The 20,540-nt window shown below is 43.0% G+C and overlaps 1 protein-coding gene across 2 annotated transcripts in view; it reads right to left on the reverse strand.

The window, feature by feature from the left end:
* LOC139276003 (rho guanine nucleotide exchange factor TIAM1-like) overlaps positions 1-20,540 on the reverse strand; it is a 421,871-nt gene that overhangs the window by 257,984 nt on the left and 143,347 nt on the right. For both annotated transcript variants that reach the window (XM_070893321.1, XM_070893322.1), the window contains exons 3-6: positions 12,428-12,592; positions 11,698-11,821; positions 9,734-10,783; positions 4,251-4,692 (exon numbers count right to left, since the gene is read on the reverse strand). In XM_070893321.1, coding sequence (XP_070749422.1) covers positions 4,251-4,692; positions 9,734-10,771 — 1,480 coding nt within the window. In that variant the 5' untranslated portion in view covers positions 10,772-10,783; positions 11,698-11,821; positions 12,428-12,592. The remainder of the gene's footprint in view (positions 1-4,250; positions 4,693-9,733; positions 10,784-11,697; positions 11,822-12,427; positions 12,593-20,540) is intronic.

Consider the following 20,540-nt stretch of genomic DNA (forward strand, 5'->3'; position numbering starts at 1 on the left):
TATAAGGAAAACTGACAGGTATTTTTAAGAGCTTCATACTTTCTCGATGATGTATTGATAGCTGCCAAGCACTTTTTAGATTTATGTATGTTTCCTGGTCAATTTTCACCCTCCTCTCACGAAGATCTGATCTGCTTGCTGGAATACCCTCCAGTACCTCATCCATTATTCAGGCATCAGCCTTGATGGTGAATAGCAGTAGAATATTCCACAACATCACAGCTAAGTCTGATCCAATCCTCACCTTTTATCCAAAGATGCACACTTCCAGCAGGGGCACTGGATGGCAATCAGGAACACGAACCCTGGTCAACTTTGGCCACCACCCAGAGGCACTGAGGCTAATTGTAGCACTTTGGATAGTGCTTCAGCTGAGATCAGCTTAATAGCTTTACACTAATAGTGCTACGCACTTTCCTGATCTATATAGGGCAGATTTTAATCCTGTACACCAGATAGGAACAGGGTGGGCATGTGGGTTAAAATAGCAGGTGCGGGCTTCCCGATTAGTTCCACACGTGCACCCGCCGTCGCCATTTTAACCATGCAGTTTTTTGATTTGAGAGAAATAGGGAAGGACCTCAAGAATATATTATGACACAATTTGGACCCCAACCCCATTTCAACTAAAAATTGGGAGAAATGAAGCCCAATGGCTGACCCACCAGTACAACCTGGCAGGATTAGTGTCTCAGAGCCACGGAACCTGTAGCCTGGATTTTAACTCCAGGCAGCAGTTGTGCATTCAGCAAACCACTCATGCCCCCACAGTCCGAGTCCTGGAAGATATGAACTCCCGGGCCTCATTTTTATGTCTTAAGTCGGATCCCCACTGAACCCCAGCGGAATAGTGCCTGGCACAGGGTAAGTGGTTCACAGGGGCAGGAGGTGGGGGGAGAGGGCAATCAAGAGGTGATCACGGTCAGGGGAGTGGGAGAGAACCCTGTGGCAGAGGAGACCCAAGGTTTTCTTGCAGAGCCTAAAGGAGCACGCCTGCTCCTCCTGGCTCCACAAGGAAATAAACAAAAAAATGCTGGTCTTCTTCTGGCCCTGCGCCTTCTAGTCGGCAGATTTCACTGGTGCATCTGGCACTGATCGGCAGGTAAAATTGCATCAAAGGACCCCAATATTTAAATATTAATGAGGCCCCTGCCTGCGGTATGCGGTCCCAAAGCTGCTGAAAACCAGGCCGTTAAAATGACAGCACACAGGAGCACATTGGGAACAGAGAAGGAAGTGCACAATCACTATTTGAACCACCTACATTGTCTTGTTGCCACTGGAGTATAGGAATGAAAATCGTCCCTTATATAGAAACAGGATCTATTTGCTGTCTGTTTTGCCAAGAGAGTTTCCAGCTACCGGACCCCATCGCCCTCAGTAAACTCTCTGTGCTTGTCATGAGTGTTATCACTGCTTCTGGACGGAGGAATACTTGGTGGAAAAGGGGCAGCAGTTTCAGTTACCATAGCAACTTACAGGTCATTCTCAGCGCAGTGTCTACAGGCCAAGAGTCCCTTCCTTGGATTTATCTGAAGAGCAGTGACTTAGAAGATTGCACTTCACCAAGCAGACCGTCTCAAACCTCTGCAGCCTCCTAAAACAGGACCTTCTGCCTGCTGGACATGGGGGAGCATGCTTAGCTTGAGGTTGTTAAAAAGTCATCACCGCCTTCTTCATCAATGGCTGCTTTCAGTCTGCTACAGGGGACATCTGCTGCATCTCCCAGTGTGGAGTACACAGCTGCATTAAAAGGTTTACCAATGCCTCGTTCACCAAAGCTCAATAGTACATCACCTTCCCCAACGGCCTCAACAGGAGAGAGCTCAGGGATTTGCCACAGTGGCTCAGCGATTTCTAGTAATTTCTGCACGCTCGGGCCTGTGAGGGCCCAGCTGCAAATGTCTGCACCTTGGTTGCTGCTGTGATAGTCTGGCCTAGCTAACTTGCTGGCACCATGGTAACCATTGCTGAAGGGATGCTGATATCCTGAGAAAAGGCAACACTTCTGCTCCCATCACACCACTGCCACTCCCACGGGACTGGAGCTCATTACTTCCATCACTCTGCAGAAAAAGAACAGACTGCAAAAGATGAATGACTCCTTGAGGGTCCCTATCTATTCGGTTCACCAGTCTACAACAGCAACTTATATTTATATAGTGCCTTTAACGTTACAGAATGTCCCTAGTCTCTCCAAGGTGAAGCCCAGCGCCTAGATGGCAGCCGTTTGAGCTTCTACCAACTCTGAAAAGGACGGTGACGTTGACTGCTTTTGTTAGGGCCTGCTGCAGCATCCTTTGAGGTGGCCATACTCTCCAGGGTAGACTGCAGAGTGCTGGCGCCATGCGAGATGCCACCACACAGGTTGGAAGCAGACTCCTCCATGGACAGCCATAGTGCTGAAACTCCTTGGCAGGTCTTCTAAACACCTGTGAGGCTAGCAGTGTTTTTTTCATGACTGGGCCCATGAAGTCTGCATCTGTGTCAGCCTCAGCAGAGCTGGGAGAGGACCATGCCCTCCAGTGAGCTGTCTTCACGGCTGTCCCTGCCATCAGTACCTGCTGCTACACATTGGTGCTAGGTATTTTACCATGTGTCGACTCCTCATGTCTCGCTATCTATGGAAAGAAATATTGTCAGGTGCCATTGATAGCACCTGACAACATTCTTCCAGGCAGTCACCCTGTGCTATTTGTGCCCTCTATTGGTAATCTCCCTCTGGCTGGACGTGAAATCCAGTGCTGTTGCAGTGTTTAAGTGGCTGCATCAGCAAGAAGTTCTAGGGCAGCCATTCTAAATATTTAGAAGTAGCAGAAGATCCCAGAGGCTGGATCATTGGGCTACAAAGCTTCAAAATTCACTAAGTTCGCAATGGAGATCCTATTGATGAAATAAGGAAAAGGAAAGCCTGGATCTTAGGACTGAGGGAAGGAAATCCACAAAATTCACAATATAGGGGACATGTACAACTATAGTTGAACTTGAGAAAATCACAGCCACTCTATCAACTTGTATTATCCTTTCGTGTTGATGAGCTATGTCCATTGGGAAAGAGATAAATTAGATTGTTCTGCAAAACAGGGCATCTGTTACTTTCTTTATACAACGGTGGGCTGCCAATTAACCAATATGACATAGGCCATGTCAACTGTTGCACAGGTATGGACCTGTTGAGCCAACTGGCCTATTTCTCTGCTGTAAATACTATGTAAGTAGAAACTGAGTGTCTGACGCTGACTGATTGTGATAGATGGTTCCTGGTAGTGCTGTAGCTCAGTTTGATGTCGGCTCCAGATCTGTAGCTAGCATAACTATATTAGGGTCTCCCATGGGAAGTACAATCTTCTGATGCATTGGCATCTTGACAAGTTCAGAAAGGCCCTGGGTTGGCATACCTCATGAAGTAGGTATCTGTGAGTTAATGCTAAATAGCATCTATGCTGCCTTACCAAAGTCGCATCCCTTAGTGCTTCCTGTTGAACCTCATCATCCCCTCCTCAAAACAGAGACATAAGGTAAAGGGCATATAGCTAGGGTGAGGCAATAGGTGCAGGGATCCAAAAATGCCAAAATCAAGGTTTCAACTTCAGCAAGGATCCAACCAGCCCCTAAATTCAGCTTCAAATAATTTCATGACGATAGGCTTTCACAGTTAATGGTTCCATTCAGCAAAATAAAAGATCAAAGTGGCCATCATCCAGCACTTTTGATTTGCCAGCATTTCTAGCAACCTGTAACAGCACTTTAATAGAGGCGCTGTTTTGAGGGAGTGGTGATTGGCATTGGAGGAGGGAAGTTGTACACTTTTTTCACCAGTTGCAGGCTGAGGGCAGGTTTTTAGGCAGGCACTGCAAGTGATTATGAATAAGAGTGAAAGAAAATTGTAAAACCCTTCAGGATCAGCAGAGATTTGGTGCCATGCCTCTCCTTCACCTTATCCGCTGTTTTATGCCTAAATCCAAAAACAGGCAATAAGCATGAGGATGATCCAGCCCAGAATCTAGCAAGTTACGAGTAGATAAGTGTTAGCTTTTTGAAGAATGCAGTACATTTGAATAAAGCTAAAGTGAGTGTAGAGTAGCTTTTATTTCAGAATGCTGATACTAAAATATTTACAATTAGAAATACCATCAATAGCAAACAGAAAAGCACAATTTATTGTGTGCAGCATTTAGCTTCATTTCATAGTTAAGAATTCATGCAATGGGTTTTCTAAAAAAAAGAGATCAATAGAAATTGAACTGTACCTTTTAATGATACCCAATAATATTTCCATTTTCTTCGTGTGGCCAATTCCACTTTCTTATTTTTCTTGTGGACTAAAAAGTTCTTCACAGCAAGTGAGCCTGCTTTTCGCACAGACCCTTGCTCTGTAGTTTGAATATCTGACTGTCCTGGAGAACTGAGGGTACCACTACTTTGTTCGTCACTCAAGGCTGATTCGGCTTCTTCTGGATTCTCTGTGTTGACGACATTTGACTCCAATGTACATCTAAAGTTCTCATACACCCCCTGGCGAAGTGCGTCACCTGCTGAACCAATCTCATTACCAATTAACCCGCGATTAAAAGTGGGGGGAGGGCATATCGAACTGGTAATATTGGAATAGCGGGAAAGACGGTCATTATCTGTTGTCGCACCATCAATACCACTATCTGCACATTCACTTCCATCTCCTGTAGTAACATCCTGCGTAAAAACATGTACAAAAAGATACAACTACAATTGGTCAGTTGATTTCTCTAGTATATTGTTAGTTAAGAGAGGAAAAGTACAAAACAAAATAATCTAAATACAAAGCTAATACACACAAATTTGTAGTAATTACAGGTTCAACAACATTTATTTTATCTTCCACTTCTTTACAAAGTTTACAAGTTACTTCAGCAGAGTCTATTCTCAAGCCTATCATCACAGCCCTCTATTCTTTCCTGAGGATACAGATTTGAACAATATTATTGAAAGCCATTCCTCCTCAACTACGAAGTTATTTACTTTAATTGTGCTCCATTTATTTTCTCAGGCCACGCACCTGGGAAACAAGAGTACTCAGGTAATTTGCTATTAAGCCTCTACCATTGCCACTACCATCTTCCAGAAGATGCACCAGAAAAGTCTGGAGAAATCCCCCACTCCAATGCCCCCTCATCGCATAAAGAACCTGGTTATTATTCACGGTCCCTACATAGTGACACAATGCCAATTAGAAAATCAACAAAGTAGGGGGGAAATCAAACTTAAATATCCCTCACTCCTCCAATGTTTCAATAATTCTATTTCCCCAAAAAACATTCTTAATTTGGAGAACTGAAACATCATGAAGATGGTCAGTGATGACAAGGGTTTGTGAATCTGCTACAATCTGTAGTGACACGGGATTTTTTTGCTAATTTTGTCCCCTCTTTACCTGAATATACTGACTGTTGCTGAGGTATAGTTCTGCTGCACCTCTCCCAAGTCACTGTTCTTCATGGGCAGCAAATATCATGGGCTATTCACCATAGTAGCTTTGCAATCCCATTTTAGCCAACTATCTGCACAGGTGCACTTTCCAGAAGTTATTGGAAAGTAATCAGAAGCGAAAACTCCAGCTGAATTTACCCTTCTAGAGCCAATATAAACTCGTCCTACAAACCAGTAATGGAACCTGGGACTTTCTGCTTTGGGTGGCTTATTGCTAAACTCAGCCATTGTGGTTGCTGTTACAGCAAGATGTTCAGACGCATTCTCGACAGATTTCCATAAATACTACATTTTCATGTGGAATATGATAAAGAAATGAAAGGCTGTAACACACTTCATTTTACAATAGCATTAGTTTTACTCCAAACCTACAGACATAAAAATATGCAATTTCCATATTCCACCAATTTCCAAGACTTTCTATCCTTAAAAAGTAGTGTGCACACTCAGGCTTAAGTTGAAATAATACTTTGAATAACTATCTCATGATACTAATACACAAATAATTTAATGACTCGTTCGGAGCTGTAAAAGTCACCTACCATCATAGTTAGGGTTGCAAGACCAGGATGTTACCACTGGGTTTACCAAGCTCTAGTTCCCTATTGCAAACAAGATTTCATGTCGCAATCACTTCCCGTTCTCAGTAATAAACAGTATGCAATCATGCAAAAGAAGTGTGAACGTTCTAATTTTGATTGGCGTCCTATACAGCTTCACTTAGGAACACTAAATAAATGCACTGTTATTGGGACACAGGACAAAATCAAACTTGGGAAATAGCAAATGCATGGAACTATGGATAGACCTCTTGTACAAGAAGACAATTGCAGATGAAGCTGAATGTTTATTCCATAAGTGAATGAAACTGTAGGTTACTTCACACTATGCAATATGCCAATTACACAATGCATTCAAATTAAAATAAATACATTTGTGTGACTGTCCCATCTATTAGCTCAGTAGCTAAATGCCTTACATTGTGATATTTAATGATGCTGATCACAATGGTCCCATTTCCAATCCCCTGTTCTTCACTGAGTTAACCTGGTTGCTCAGGGGCATTTCAACTGACCTCAGGATCTCAAACTAAGGGGTGGGATAGAGGAAGGCGAAAAAAGACCATAAAGGCTCCATCCAGATTGCTATTAAAAAAATCCTGTTGGCAGTGCACCTAGATGAATGAAAAGTGAGGGCAGGATCAGGCTCAGTCGTGGTGGCCCCTACAGTCAAACAGCCGAATGACATTCATTGACCATGAACAGAAATGAAGCACTTGAGTGATATAAAAGAGAGAATTTGCCATCCATGGAACTATACTGTACATAAGAATTAGGAACAAGAGTAGGCCATCTAGCCCCTCGAACCTGCTCCACCACTCAACAAGATCATAGCTGATCTGGCCGTGGACTCGGCTCCACTTACCCGCCCGCTCCCCATAACCCTTAATTCCCTTATTGGTTAAAAATCTATCTATCTGTGATTTGAATACATTCAATGAGCTAGCCTCAACTGCTTCCCTGGGCAGAGAATTCCACATATTCACAACCCTCTGGGAGAAGAAATTCCTTCTCAACTCGGTTTTAAATTGGCTCCCTCGTATTTTGAGGCTGTGCCCCCTAATTCTAGTCTCCCCGACCAGTGGAAACAACCTCTCTGCCTCAATCTTGTCGATCCCTTTCATTATTTTAAATGTTTCTATAAGATCACCCCTCATCCTTCTGAACTCCAACGAGTAAAGACCCAGTCTACACAATCTATCATCATAAGGTAACCCCCTCATCTCCGGAATCAGCCTCGTGAATCGTCTCCGTACCCCCTCCAAAGCTAGTATATCCTTCCTTAAGTAAGGTGACCAAAACTGCACGCAGTACTCCAGGTGCGGCCTAACCAATACCCTGTACAGTTGCAGCAGGACCTCTCTGCTTTTGTACTCCATCCCTCTCGCAATGAAGGCCAACATTCCATTCCTGATTACCTGCTGCACCTGCAAACTAACTTTTTGGGATTCATGCACAAGGACTCCCAGGTCCCTCTGCACCGCAGCATGTTGTAATTTCTCCCCATTCAAATAATATTCCCTTTTACTGTTTTTTTTTTCCCCCCAAGGTGGATAACCTCACATTTTCCGACATTGTATTCCATCTGCCAAACCTTAGCCCATTCGCTTAACCTATCTAAATCTCTTTGCAGCCTCTCTGTGTCCTCTACACAACCCGCTTTCCCACTAATCTTTGTGTCATCTGCAAATTTTGTTACACTACACTCTGTCCCCTCTTCCAGGTCATCTATGTATATTGTAAACAGTTGTGGTCCCAGCACCGATCCCTGTGGCACACCACTAACCACCGATTTCCAACCCGAAAAGGACCCATTTATCCCTAATAGAAAGCAGAGAGTTAGCCAGCCAATTTTCGAGCCATGCTAATACATTTCCTCTGACTCCACGTACCTTTATCTTCTGCAGTAACCTTTTGTGTGGCACCTTATCGAATGCCTTTTGGAAATCTAAATACACCACATCCATCGGTACACCTCTATCCACCATGCTCGTTATATCCTCAAAGAATTCCAGTAAATTAGTTAAACATGATTTCCCCTTCATGAATCCATGATGCGTCTGCTGGATTGCACTATTCCTATCTAGATGTCCCGCTATTTCTTCCTTAATGACAGCTTCAAGCATTTTCCCCACTACAGATGTTAAACTAACCGACCTAGCTTGAGCCATCATCCCAGGAGAGGAAATAGAAGAAAGAAAATCAGACAAACGTTGGTCACATTATCCAGGGAGGGTGAGAAGGAATGTACTCAGCTTGGGGATAAGCCACAGAAACATATTTTTTTAACAAATATTTTTGTTGTAAAGAAATATATATGACGACTGCTGGCTTAGACAGTGACGTGGAGAACTGAGAGTGATTCAGGAATGCATGGCTGCAGTGATATCTTGCCATTCTGTGAGGGATGCAATTCTCTTGCGATTACTGGTTATATTTCAATACAAGTGGGTGATGCCTTCAAATGATATACTCATATACCTGGAAGAATTTGAAACAAAATTTAAAACTTTCAGCTGGCATTGTTTTGTGCTGCTTGGAAATGTTCCGTAATTTTGTGAAGTCATAGATTTTACAAATACAATTAATTTCAAATGATCTTTCCCCAGCAATGATCAACATTGCGACAGTGCTCTACCCAAGCATATTGTCCACAAGAAGCTTGTTATTTTACGGATCTGAATTACCGAACAGAATACAAAGTATATTCTAGAATAACCCCCATTGAGTGTGCATATCAATGTATTTGTGGTTACATAAACAGATGTCTTTACAGTACGTTAACTGTTTTAACTTGGGCTATTCAGTCTCAAAAAGGAGGCACTGTAAAAGGCTCTCAGTTATATATGATAGTAAATTGAATCAAGAAAGTAAATCAGGGACATAATTAAACTATGTCATTAGGACAAGGTGACAGTGGATTAAACTACCGCAATTTTAGGACTGATGTCAGGAAATTCTTCACACAAAGAACAAAGAATGGGTAATATATAGCAGCACCCAGGAAGTTGGAAGAAGCTCGGTTTCCTCAGCTTGGGTGATGATTATTTAAGATTCGTGTCGGTTTCGGTTTCAAATTTATTTTTTTGAACTGTTGTTTAGCAACAATGAAGTTGTTCACTTTTTTGTATTGCTAATGTATGGAGTTTAGGAGCTTTCACAGTGAGTAACTGCAGTATTTACAACTCACAAGCAGAGTACAAGTAGCTTTTGATTTTCATTTTCTTATTAAACTGTCAATGGTATCCTGGAAAGTTGTTGCGATTAGATCATCTTATGTACATGAAATAAGCTTCGTACAGCAGCCAAGTAGCACACATTATTCAGGATCACATGTATTCTAGAAAACCATTTCAGGTTGTTGGTGCCCATCGGTATGGTACTTTAACAAACTAGCCAGAGGTAATGCTTTGCAGCTTGCAAGAAAAAACAGATGGCTTTTCCGACAAGCCCATCACAGCTGTAATCATACTGTTAAATGTTAATTGAATTGTTTAAAAAAATATATTTGAGGAACTTTCTGGTCACAGCTAAATAAAAGACAAAAATAAAATGACACCTCTTCATTTTCAGAACATTGTTTTACACATGCTGACCTAAAACCCATAATCAGACAATTGTCTAAAATTAACCTGTACCACTTACTGTACTATTTAATTACCAAATAAAAGCTTAAATTACGTTTATCCTATTTAAAAATGAATTACCTGTGTTGTTTTGGACCTTCTGACATGCACGGTTCTGTTCTGATCATTAATGTGGCTTAATCGTCCTTTAGAAGCTCCTTCAGAAAGGCAATGGGACTTCCTGCAGGGGAGTGTAGAGGCAACATATGAAGGTACACTTGCATCTCCTCCAGCAGACCATGTCACTGTATTTGTATTTTCTGGCTGCATTGTAGCATGTGAATGGGCCCTCAAATTCCGACAGTATGTCATAAATCTATTTCTCCGTGTCCTGATCATGCTTGCACCAGTTAGTTTTGAACCATATAGTTCATTTAGAGAGTTGGCACGTTGGCTTCCACTCAATTGTTCCAAATCCATGGAATTACTGTTTATTAATCTACTTTCCTCATATTCCTTGTTATCGGTATTATCCAACAGATCTTCTGTGCTGGTTAACCGATCTTGACTAAGATCGGATAAGGAGAATTCCATGCTATCTTGGCGCCACATGTCGGCAGATTTGGATCGTTTTTTTCTGATATTTGTGCTTTCTAAAACAGTTGTTCCATTTCCAGTAACTGGATGCAGGTCTCCAACGTTTGCTTGGGAAACTGAGTCCAACCTTATTTCATCAAAATGCTGTATACCCTGGACAATATGCTTGTCCAAACAAATATCGAGTTCATCCCTAGAATGTACTGTTTGCACAGTACTTCTCTGTTTGGCACTGGAAACTGAAGAGCCTGTATGGTAAGACACAGGCCTAACACTTTTACCAATTCTACCCACCCAGGAGGGATGAGTAAAGTCTTCTGCCAAAGCATTATTAAGGTTTCCTGGATTATCCCTGTCCAGGCCATCTCTTGCCAGTGACTGTGGAATGCTGGGAGTGCTACTAGATTTTGTGCTAGTTTCAGAATTTCTGTGCGTAATCCTGACTGCAGAGGCAGGCCTGGCTCTTCGTGAGGTTTTAGATGGAATACGAAGTGATCGAGACATATGTTTGCGCGCCAGACCTGCACGTTCATCTCCAGAAAATGCTCGTTCACTATCATTCTGGCTCTCTGAATTTCCCATGTTTTGGCACGTCTAAGGAAACAACAATAGGACTTCAGAATTTAAGCTATAGTTTTTGTTGTAGAACTATAATGAGAAATTAAAAACGTAATAACATGGGATACAAACTTCCCGAGGTAAAAAAAAAATTTCAGGACAAAGTAACAAATGACTTTAACATGGAAGAAGAATTAGTTGATTCTCAAATTTCACTTCGAAGTTATATAAAGTTACAGAAAATTAAGATAAACTAATGTAAAATTGAATTGTTTATTATTGCTGAATTAAAGTTATAGACTGTGTTTGGAGCAATATAACTGGGTTCAAATTGACTCTCGTACACAATAGATTCTTAAAAAGTAATTGCCTAAACGGCCAAGCAATAGTAGTTGAAAACTGCCACGGTTTTGAAATTCTGTTCAACATCTCTTTCTCTATCATAGGACCAAAAACTATATAGCACCAGTCTAGTTTAACAGTGAAAATCACCCAAATGTTATACTTTCAGTAGCTGCTGTGGCACTCTCAACAAAGCCAAACTTTTAGTCTAATCTTCCTCCTTCTTTGTGACTAAATTCAACATAGAACCAGCCACCATAATGAGAAAATCAGTGAGTAAAAGAATATAGTTCTGAGTGGTGGCACCGCTTCTGAGCTCCCTGAATTCCTACTATCCTCACTGTGGTGCATTCAAATCACATTCTTAGTAAATTTTAAGAGTAAGTTCGCCACTGGTGCATCGCGGCGCACAATGGTCTAACTTAAGCAATTGTCGCCAATATCACTGCTGCAGGAAATTCTCGGCCGTTATCTTCATTTCTCCACATAGATGATGTGCCTGACTTGCTGAGTATTTCTAGCATTTTCTGGTTTTTCTTCAGATTTCCAGCATCTACATATTTTGTTTTTGTTTCAATGAAAGTAACCACTTTGTCAAAAATAGTTACCTCAGTACTTTGTGCTTATTGCGATACAAAACAGACAAAGGATGGCTTTCTGAATACCCATTAATGAAGGGAACCCTTTGTCCACCTGAAGGTCACATGCTTGGTTTGGTGTTCAAGACATTTGCTTTAAAAAAAGAAAATCAGATTTTAAGCACTTGAAGTTGTAAGTTATTGTTCAAGAACAGATAGGGATACACACACACACACACACACACTCTCACTGCTAACAGTACAAGATTAACAACCCAAGTAGCTTAAATAGGAGATTTTACTACATTAAAAATTAAATACAGATTAGAATGATTCAGCATAGATAATTGTGCCCACTGTCGATGTTTTTCCTGTTAAAATATGGTTACATAAGGATTACTTCCACTGTGTTTTGATATTTATATTGAAAATTCAATGTAGTTATTACTTGAAAATACTGCATTTTAAATATGTATTAAATACTCTGTAGTGTTATCCACCGTGAATTTGCAATATTTTGAGGTCACTTCAGAGTACGATTACATTCTCCATAACAAGACCATTGTTGCCAAATTGCAGATTAAAACACAAAGAGGTAAATTTTCTGTGACTTCTTTTAACAAACTTTTAGTTATTGAATTTGTATCTTCCCTTTGCAATATTATGCACAACACATTCAAATTCTTATCAACACTTCTAACCTCAAAATCTGGAACTGCAAATAAAGAGAACTATAAAACATCAAAATTAAGAAGCATACCTTGCAGACTGACGTTGAAATCAAACACTTCACTTGTAGTGTTCAGGTGGAGTGCACAGCAGATGTGGTCATCATAGCAAACAGTTACCAGCACTGCTGTATCTTTCAACACATTACTCCAGGTCTCCTTTAGCATTTGGCTTCAGTTATTGAATTACAAGGGGCCTGCAAATGAATAATTTAAAAAAATTGAAAACACAGTTACGATGTACTATATTGAATTTACTGTAGAAAAACATCATTGACCAATTCTACCCATAAAGGAAATTAAGCTGTATATCAATTAAACCAACATTTCCATTCAGCATGCCTACAGTACTTTTATTTGCAACACAAAAGATCCCGACTTTGCAAGGTTATCTTTCCTCAAGAGTTCTACCCTCTACATACTACAGAAGTAAAGTCTATCTTAATTGAATCCGTGGAAACCATGTAGTTTAACATGCATAAAAAATTATGCCATGATGTCAGATGGGCAGTTTTGCAGTTGGTCTTCTACTTCCATGATCTATAAAGTCCCAGGACCCGTGCAGCAACACTGGTTTGTTTTAACTTGAAGCTAAACACAAGTCTAGGGGCTCAATTTTGCCCAAGCCCATTTTCTGGCGTATTGCCAGAGTTACGCCCGTTTTTCTAGGCCAGAAATGCGGCAGAAATATTTTGTCAAAGTTTCTCCAATCTATAATTTGAATTTGACGCTGCGCAGCATGTCCAGTAGTCTCAGGGGTGGAGCCTGCTGTCTGCGCCAAAAAACCATGCGGCACCTTCTGCGCATGCGCGACAAAAAAAGTGACTTTGACGTCGTTGCAATGGACGCGGATGCGCAGTACAGCTCCGAGTTGGCAATCAGCCATTTTTAAAGAGCCAGTTGTGTGTGTGAGGAGGAGTGCTGTGTGAGAGCATTGGAAAAATCGAAGCTGCAGCAGTACAACATGCAACGCTGTGCAAGGACCAAAAATTTCTTGCAGGATGAAGTGGAGGCACTAGTTACGGTGATTGAAAACAGATGGCAGGAGCTGGACACCAGCAGAGGTCACATAAAAGTTCCACCCAAAGAAATGAAGAAACACTGGAACCAAGTTGCAGAAGATTACTGTGCAATGGTGACCACCACAAGATGTGGAAGTCAGTGTAAAAAGTGGCAGGACCGTGGTCAAGTAGTTAGTGCAAGTAATATTTTCATTTATTCAATGCAATTGCAATTGTAAATGTGACCATCTGTATATGACCCACCCAGCAGAAAGACACCCTTTCTAAAAGGTTATGTTTTCATCTTTGCAGAGGAAAGTGGCACACAACAAATGATCAAACAAGAACCTGAACAGGAGACCCGGCAAATCTGCAGCCACTGGTACCCTTGGAAGAGAGGGTCGCTGCTTTGATGGGTCCTGCCTGGAGAAAAGCAATCACCACTGCACAAGCTGGGCCCACACTTGAGGGAGATGTTAAGTCCTGTAAATTCCACAGTCTGGCTTTGCTAAATGTTAAGTACTGCGCGGGCTAGCCATGCTTCGGTTCCTGGGGATGTCTCCGTCAGCTACACCTTGGTTGATGCAATGTGCTATCATTCATTGTGGTCCTTCAAATCAGCCTGCTGCCTGGCCTGCACTGTGTGAACCTAATTATGCCACCCACCCTGCCCCCTTCTCTGCTGCTAACCATTTGTCTGTGTTCTGTTATATTTTGCAGAACTTGAGGCCGACCCAGACGATGTCGAAGAAAATTCAGACGAGGACCAACCTGAACAGGATAACATCTTCGAATCCAACCCTCCAGACCAAGAACATGGGAGTGAGGGGGAGGGGAGGGGATGGAGCTGGATGAAGACCCCAATGTTTTACTGACTTTGGAGGAGGTGTCGCTGATTGCGGTGACAGCCGCTTCCGTGACTACCGCTTCCGTGACTAGTGGTTTGAGTGCTGGTGGGACATTCCATGGTTTCACACCTTCCGAGGTTGCGGTCCCAGTGGTGTGGTGCAGCAAGGCACACCCAGGGCCCCACCGTCCTAGGCAGCGGGTCCCAGTGGTGGGGTGCAAGCCACACCCATGGGGAGGAGGGCAAGGAGAGCTAGACCACACTCTCCTGAGGTGCAGGATCTAACAGATGTGCTTCAGATGATGGCAATGAGTGGGGAGAGCATTGACCTTACACGATCACTCCTGGACACAATCAGTGGGGTAGGTGTTGAGATAGTGGGACTTTTGGGAGAAGTAACAGCAATCTCACAAGAAATGGGAACCATGTCAGTGACCACGAGGGAGGGAATGTTGCAGGTAGTTGAGACACTGTTAGGGCACATGAGGGACGGCATGTTGAAGTTAGCTGCTGCAATAAGGGAACACGCCCAGACCCCGTGCCTATTGACAGAATCAACTGCCACTCCCACTCCAATCCTCACACCAACCTTTGAAGAGTCCAAAGCCGGGCCCACCACATTGCCGTTCCCCCACCCCCCAACCCCTCCCCTCCCCTCAACAGCTGCGCACTACCCGAGATCTTAGAAAGAATAAGCTGGGTACCAACCCCAGAAACACCGCCACTGCCTGCAGACAGGGGTGGTGGCGTAACCAAGAACAAGCGCGGCAGGCGGTCTTAGAATAAGGTGGAGGAGAGATGGGTGCAGCCTTTCTTTGCTGCTGTTGTTACTGTTTTAACTGTTGTTCTCAAATTAAAAGATTTTTGTAAGTTATGTAAATTTACAGGTTTAAAAGTTAGTAAGTGATCTTAAAGTTTTTAAGTGATCTTTGGAGTTTTAAGTGATCGTAACTGAAAATATTAAAGTTTGATACAAGAATAATTTTATTAAAGTTTAGTTAAGTACAAACAACTGTTAAACTTTTGAATAAAATATATTTTACATTAAATCTGAATCATAGCCATCATTTGTTCCATTATTAACACAACTTTTGAAGTAAACAAGAATCATTTCCATCATTTGTTCCATTAACACAACACATTACGGAACATGTCCAAACAGTAAACATGGTCTATTTGGAATAGTTGTCGCTGAGCCTTCTGGCAGCAAAGTGTTCACAGATGAACTGCTGGCGCAAGGCTCGAGCAATCGTTAAAGGGGCACGATGGCCCATCCTCCTCCGCCGTCGTGCTTCGGGTTCAGGTACTTGCATGGCTTCCTCGTCATCTGCATTTTCCTCATCATTATCATCAGCCACTCTCACCGCAGGTGTGTCTTCTACTACCAGCTGCTGCTGCCTCATGATGGCTAAGTTATGCAGCACACAACAGTGAACTGACCGACAATCTCAGGGGAGTACAGCAAGTAGTCTCCGGAATGGTCCAGGCATCATAAATGCTGTTTCAAGATGCCAAAGGTTCTCTCTACGGTGCTGCGCGTCACAATGCGCGACATGTTGTATTGCCAGTCAGCTTCTGTCTGGGTTACGCGTAGGGGTGTCAAAGAGCCAGTTGGCGAGGCCGTACACTTTGTCTCCCAGTAGCCAGCTCTGCCCTTCTGGCTGCTGCTGAAATAAGGCAGATATAACGCTGTCATGTAGAATGAACGCATCATGGGTGCTCCCAGGGTATCTTGCATCAACTGACATGATGTGATGCATGTCGTCACACACGAGCTGTACCTTAATGGAGTTGAAGCCTTTTCTGTTCCTGTGCATCTTGGAATCCTCCAAAGGTGCTCGCAAGGTGATGTGGGTACAATCAATGCAGCCCTGTACCTTTGGGAAGTCAGCAATCCTGGAAAGTCCATAGCCCTGTCACGCATTGCCTGGGCGTTCATGGGGAACTTTATATAGTCATTCCTCCAATAATAGTGCAGCAGTCACCTGACGAATGCAGACATGTGTTGCATGTTGAGAGATGGTGCACATATCCCCAGTTGTAGCTTGAAACGAGCCGGAGGCATAGAATGAAAGTACAGCTGTAACCTTTACTTCAACTGACAAAGCAGTCCTCCTGACGCTTCTAGGTTGCAGGTCTGCTTTCACCAACTCAGAGATCTCAGTTACAACTTCTTTGCGGAAATGCAACCTTCTGACAGTCTGCATCACTCAGGTGCAGAGACCAATGCCTGTCTCAGTATATCCGAAGTGGGTAAGGCCTCCTGCCCAGCACCCTACGGGCTCTGATGTTCCTCATGCGATGACGTCGAATCTATTGTCTCCTACGTAGCACCATCATGCAGAAGGCTTGCACAAGGTATGGCATTGTCAGTATTGCCCCTATAGTTAAATTTTACCTTTGCAAGTAGCTCAAAATGGCAGGAAAGCAGGCAGGACAGGTTCTTTGTTCTCTCTCACCAAGGTCTGTATGGATGGATCATATCCCAGGTTGTGAGACTTCTCCTCCTCCCCTCCCCCAACTAATTGCAGTCTTGTGACTTCTCCCCTTCTCTCTTTCCCCCAACCCCTGTCCTCCTCCTCCTCCCCTCCCCCCAAACTCATTGCAATCTGCAGTCATCAGAAGCCTTCCGATCGCCACCTCCTTCCCTGGGCTCAGTGTGCATAAGCCCCCCCCCCCCCAAAACTCATTGCAGTCTTAAGAAGCCTTCCGATCGGCACCTCGTCCCCGCGCTGAGTGCAGAAGGCTTGCGATCAGTCGGCACCGCGCTCTCTCTCTCTTCCTTCCCCGGCTTGTTTTCCAGCTGAGCCCCGAGCCCGTGTCTGGGCGCGGGGCTGATTCTGCTGCCCAAAGCTACGACCTCCAGCCCTGCTTGAAGGCGTCCGGTGGTAGCATGTAATAAGAAAACTTCTGAAATCCCCAAATCTTCCATTTACTACGTTGACAGGTAAAAGAAAGTTGAACTTTAGTGATTTTTTTGAGTGTGTTCTTGACTCCCTCCAAAATCTTCGATTAAAAACAATGGCTTCTTTCAGCATCGATTTGTCAATGTGCGCTGCTTTCTGCGAACTCACCAGAAGGTTTTTCAGGAGTGGCCAGATATGCCGACCTCGGAGGAAAAATCTTTGGCCAAACTGCGAAAAATTGTGAAAACCGGCGCAGACATAAAAAAAAACTCACCTAGAAAAATCCTAACTCAGTTACGCCGGCGCAGATCACAGGGGATAACTTTGAAAAAAACACGCCAGAAAAAAGGGTGCGTGCCAAAAAAAACAACGCAAATGACCCGGGAAAATTGAGCCCTATAAAAAAGGTAGCCATCATCATCATTGTAGGCAGTCCCTCAAAATCAAGGAAGACTTGCTTCCACTCCAAAAATGAGTTCTTAGGTGACTGAACAGTCCAATACGGGAATTACAGTCTCTGTCACAGGTGGGACAGGCAGTTGTTGAAGGAAAGGATGGTTGGGACTGGTTTGCCGCACACTCCTTCTGCTGCCTGCGCTTGGCTTCTGCATGCTCTCGGCGACGAGACTCGAGGTGCTCAGCGCCCTCCCGGATGCACTTCCTCCACCTAGGGCGGTCTTTGGCCAGGGACTCCCAGGTGTCGGTGGGGATGTTGCACTTTATCAAGGAGGCTTTGAGGGTGTCCTTGAAATGTTTCCTCTGCCCACCTTGGACCCGCCTGCCGTATAGGAGTTCAGAGCAGAGCGCTTGCTTTGGGAGTCTTGTGGCAGGCATGCGCACAATGTGGCCCGCCCAGCAGAGCTGGTCGAGCCTGGTCAATGCCTCAATGCTGGGGATGTTGGCCCTCCTGTATGGCTCAGAGACGTGGACCATACACAGCAGACACCACAAATCGCTGAAGAAATACTACCAACGATGTCTCCGCAAGATCCTGCAAATCCCCTGGGAGGACAGATGCACCAACGTTAGCGTCCTCGACCAGGCCAACATCCCCAGCATCAAGGCAAGAAAGATAGCCATAATGACCCAAGGAAAACTGATCCTGCAGGGACTGAAGGGATGGTTGGATAGGTAATGGTGTGTAGAGCATGTATACCTATCAAAGAATGAAGACTCGACAATACAGATAATCTTCCTTCTTCATTCAGAATCTTCCAAACCCCATAGAAGTCGAGAAAACAAGTTTTATCTGAAGCATCGAATGGCATATTGTAACTATTTTGTATTCCAACAGGGCCTCTGATGCTAAAAGTGCAAGATTACTGAACAACATATCCATAGTCCTTCAAGAACCAATGCCAAAGAAGATAATTTACTGAGACTCAGCAGTTTTGACTTTATGCTATAGCATTCTGTACCAGCCTAAGTCAAGGTGTCATCAGTACACTCATTTAGGCATGGCTCTAATTTTCTTGCTTGGCACCTCCCATCAGGGCGAGGCCGTGTACCTCTAGTTTTGTGCTATGGACTCTGCGTGGGAAGGGTCAGCGGTGCCCTACATTTAGCTTCCATGATATTCAGCTCCAACTGGTGCCAGGAAGATATATTTGGAACTAGAACTAATAATCTTTCGTTTGCCTTTTTCATTCCAATTTACAAAGTGTAATATGTTTAAATCCTTTGACACAAGCATTCCGTACCAATTTGCAGGGCACTTTATACTTTAGATGTAGCCAGTATAATATACTTGCATGGGTCAACTGATGTAGCAAGTGGTGGGGAGGGGGAGGAGGCGAAGAGAAACAGCATTCACTGTACTTAATGTTTAAATTGAACAGAGTACCTCAATCCCCTCCCCTTCTTTCTTTTTATTGTACTCTGCGTTTTCTCTGCCTGTTGTTGTTTTATTGGTCTCCATTTACTTTCTTCATTGCAGCCTTCAAGAGAATTTGATCAGGCCGAATGCTGAGCCTGTAATCAGTCTTTGCAGGGTTTGAGAGTGATCTAATTCATAGGAAATGTACCTGAAAATCATAGTGCAGTTGCGGATAAATCTTAGTATTTGATTAGGACAGGTAAATTGCTTTTATTTTGCAAATGAAAAATTGCATAAATCACTTCATCCAAAAGGAGAAGCCAGTGCTAATTCTTGGCAAGATCAGCTGGCACAACAGCTGAACCATCAAGCTGATCCGCCATCTCAGAGCTTCCCTTTGCACCCGCCTGTAACTCTAGTAACAAATTGCAACATTTTAAAAGGCTATAAGTGAATTACCATATTCCTCCTCCCAACTACATCGGTGAATTCTAAAGGCAGTACATGCTCATCTCCAGTGATCCAGCTGGCAGTCTCCATAGTGCTGATCTCAGTGGAGCTTTCAAATCAATTGCTGCAATTTAAAAATAGTCAAAATGTACAAAAGAGAATAGTCTTCTAAAACTGTCCCATCTGGGTCTGTGATGGGTCTGGCAGCTGGAGGTGCAAGCAGGTGTGTGGTGGAGCTGTGATGGATCAGCTATGCAGCCCCAATTCATCACGCTGGGAAGAGCAACAATGGTGAGAGCTGCTTAAGAACTAGGTAAATTGATAAGGGGATAATATACCGGGGTTTTAAAACCAGTAGTAGATCAACTAATAGCTAATAGTCATGAAACAGAAACTTGAAGAGAAAAAACACATAGAAATTGTACCAGCAAAATTAAATAATTAAACATGTAAAAATTATGACAGAATCTGAGGTGCAAATTGTAATACAAATGAAGATGTGGTCGCATTTCCCAAGAAAAAAAATCCAAGCTTGGAGAAGAGACCCAATCTAGTGCTACTACGTATGTTCTGGAGCTTTCTATATGGAAGTAGCAAACTATGTGTGGGACTGCCCATCTTGTACACATTAGAATTTTTATGCATGGTTTTTAAAAATCTTTTGGCTCAATTCGTGTGGAAGATTCTAAAGTTGTTTTTTCTGGTACTACACCTTTGTCCATTTTTGTCACCACAAACTATTAGAGTTAAAGACTAAGTCAATAACTTTAAAACTATAGAGTAGGCCTATACTTGCCAGACCGCTACAACATGCACAAACGCAGACGCTACAAATACAGACCGTAATTTAAAAACGTCTTTACTGACATGACGTAATAGTTGTCGATTTAAATCAAAGTTCAGGATTTCATCTGGTTGCTCACTTGAGTAATTAACAATTAAATCCCTCAGCCTTCGTATGCTACCTCACTTCATCCCATATGGAATCCAAGCTGTCATAGTAAATACTGAGATTATTAGGTCTCAATTTTCTGTAACTAACCATTGCAACTACATAGTCCAAAGCAACACAAAAAGAAAATATTTTCATGATCCATCAAAGACAAACAATTAAAAATGTCGAGT

This window comes from Pristiophorus japonicus, chromosome 11 (genome assembly GCF_044704955.1).
Source record: "Pristiophorus japonicus isolate sPriJap1 chromosome 11, sPriJap1.hap1, whole genome shotgun sequence".
In the NCBI taxonomy this organism is placed as follows: Eukaryota; Metazoa; Chordata; class Chondrichthyes; family Pristiophoridae; genus Pristiophorus; species Pristiophorus japonicus.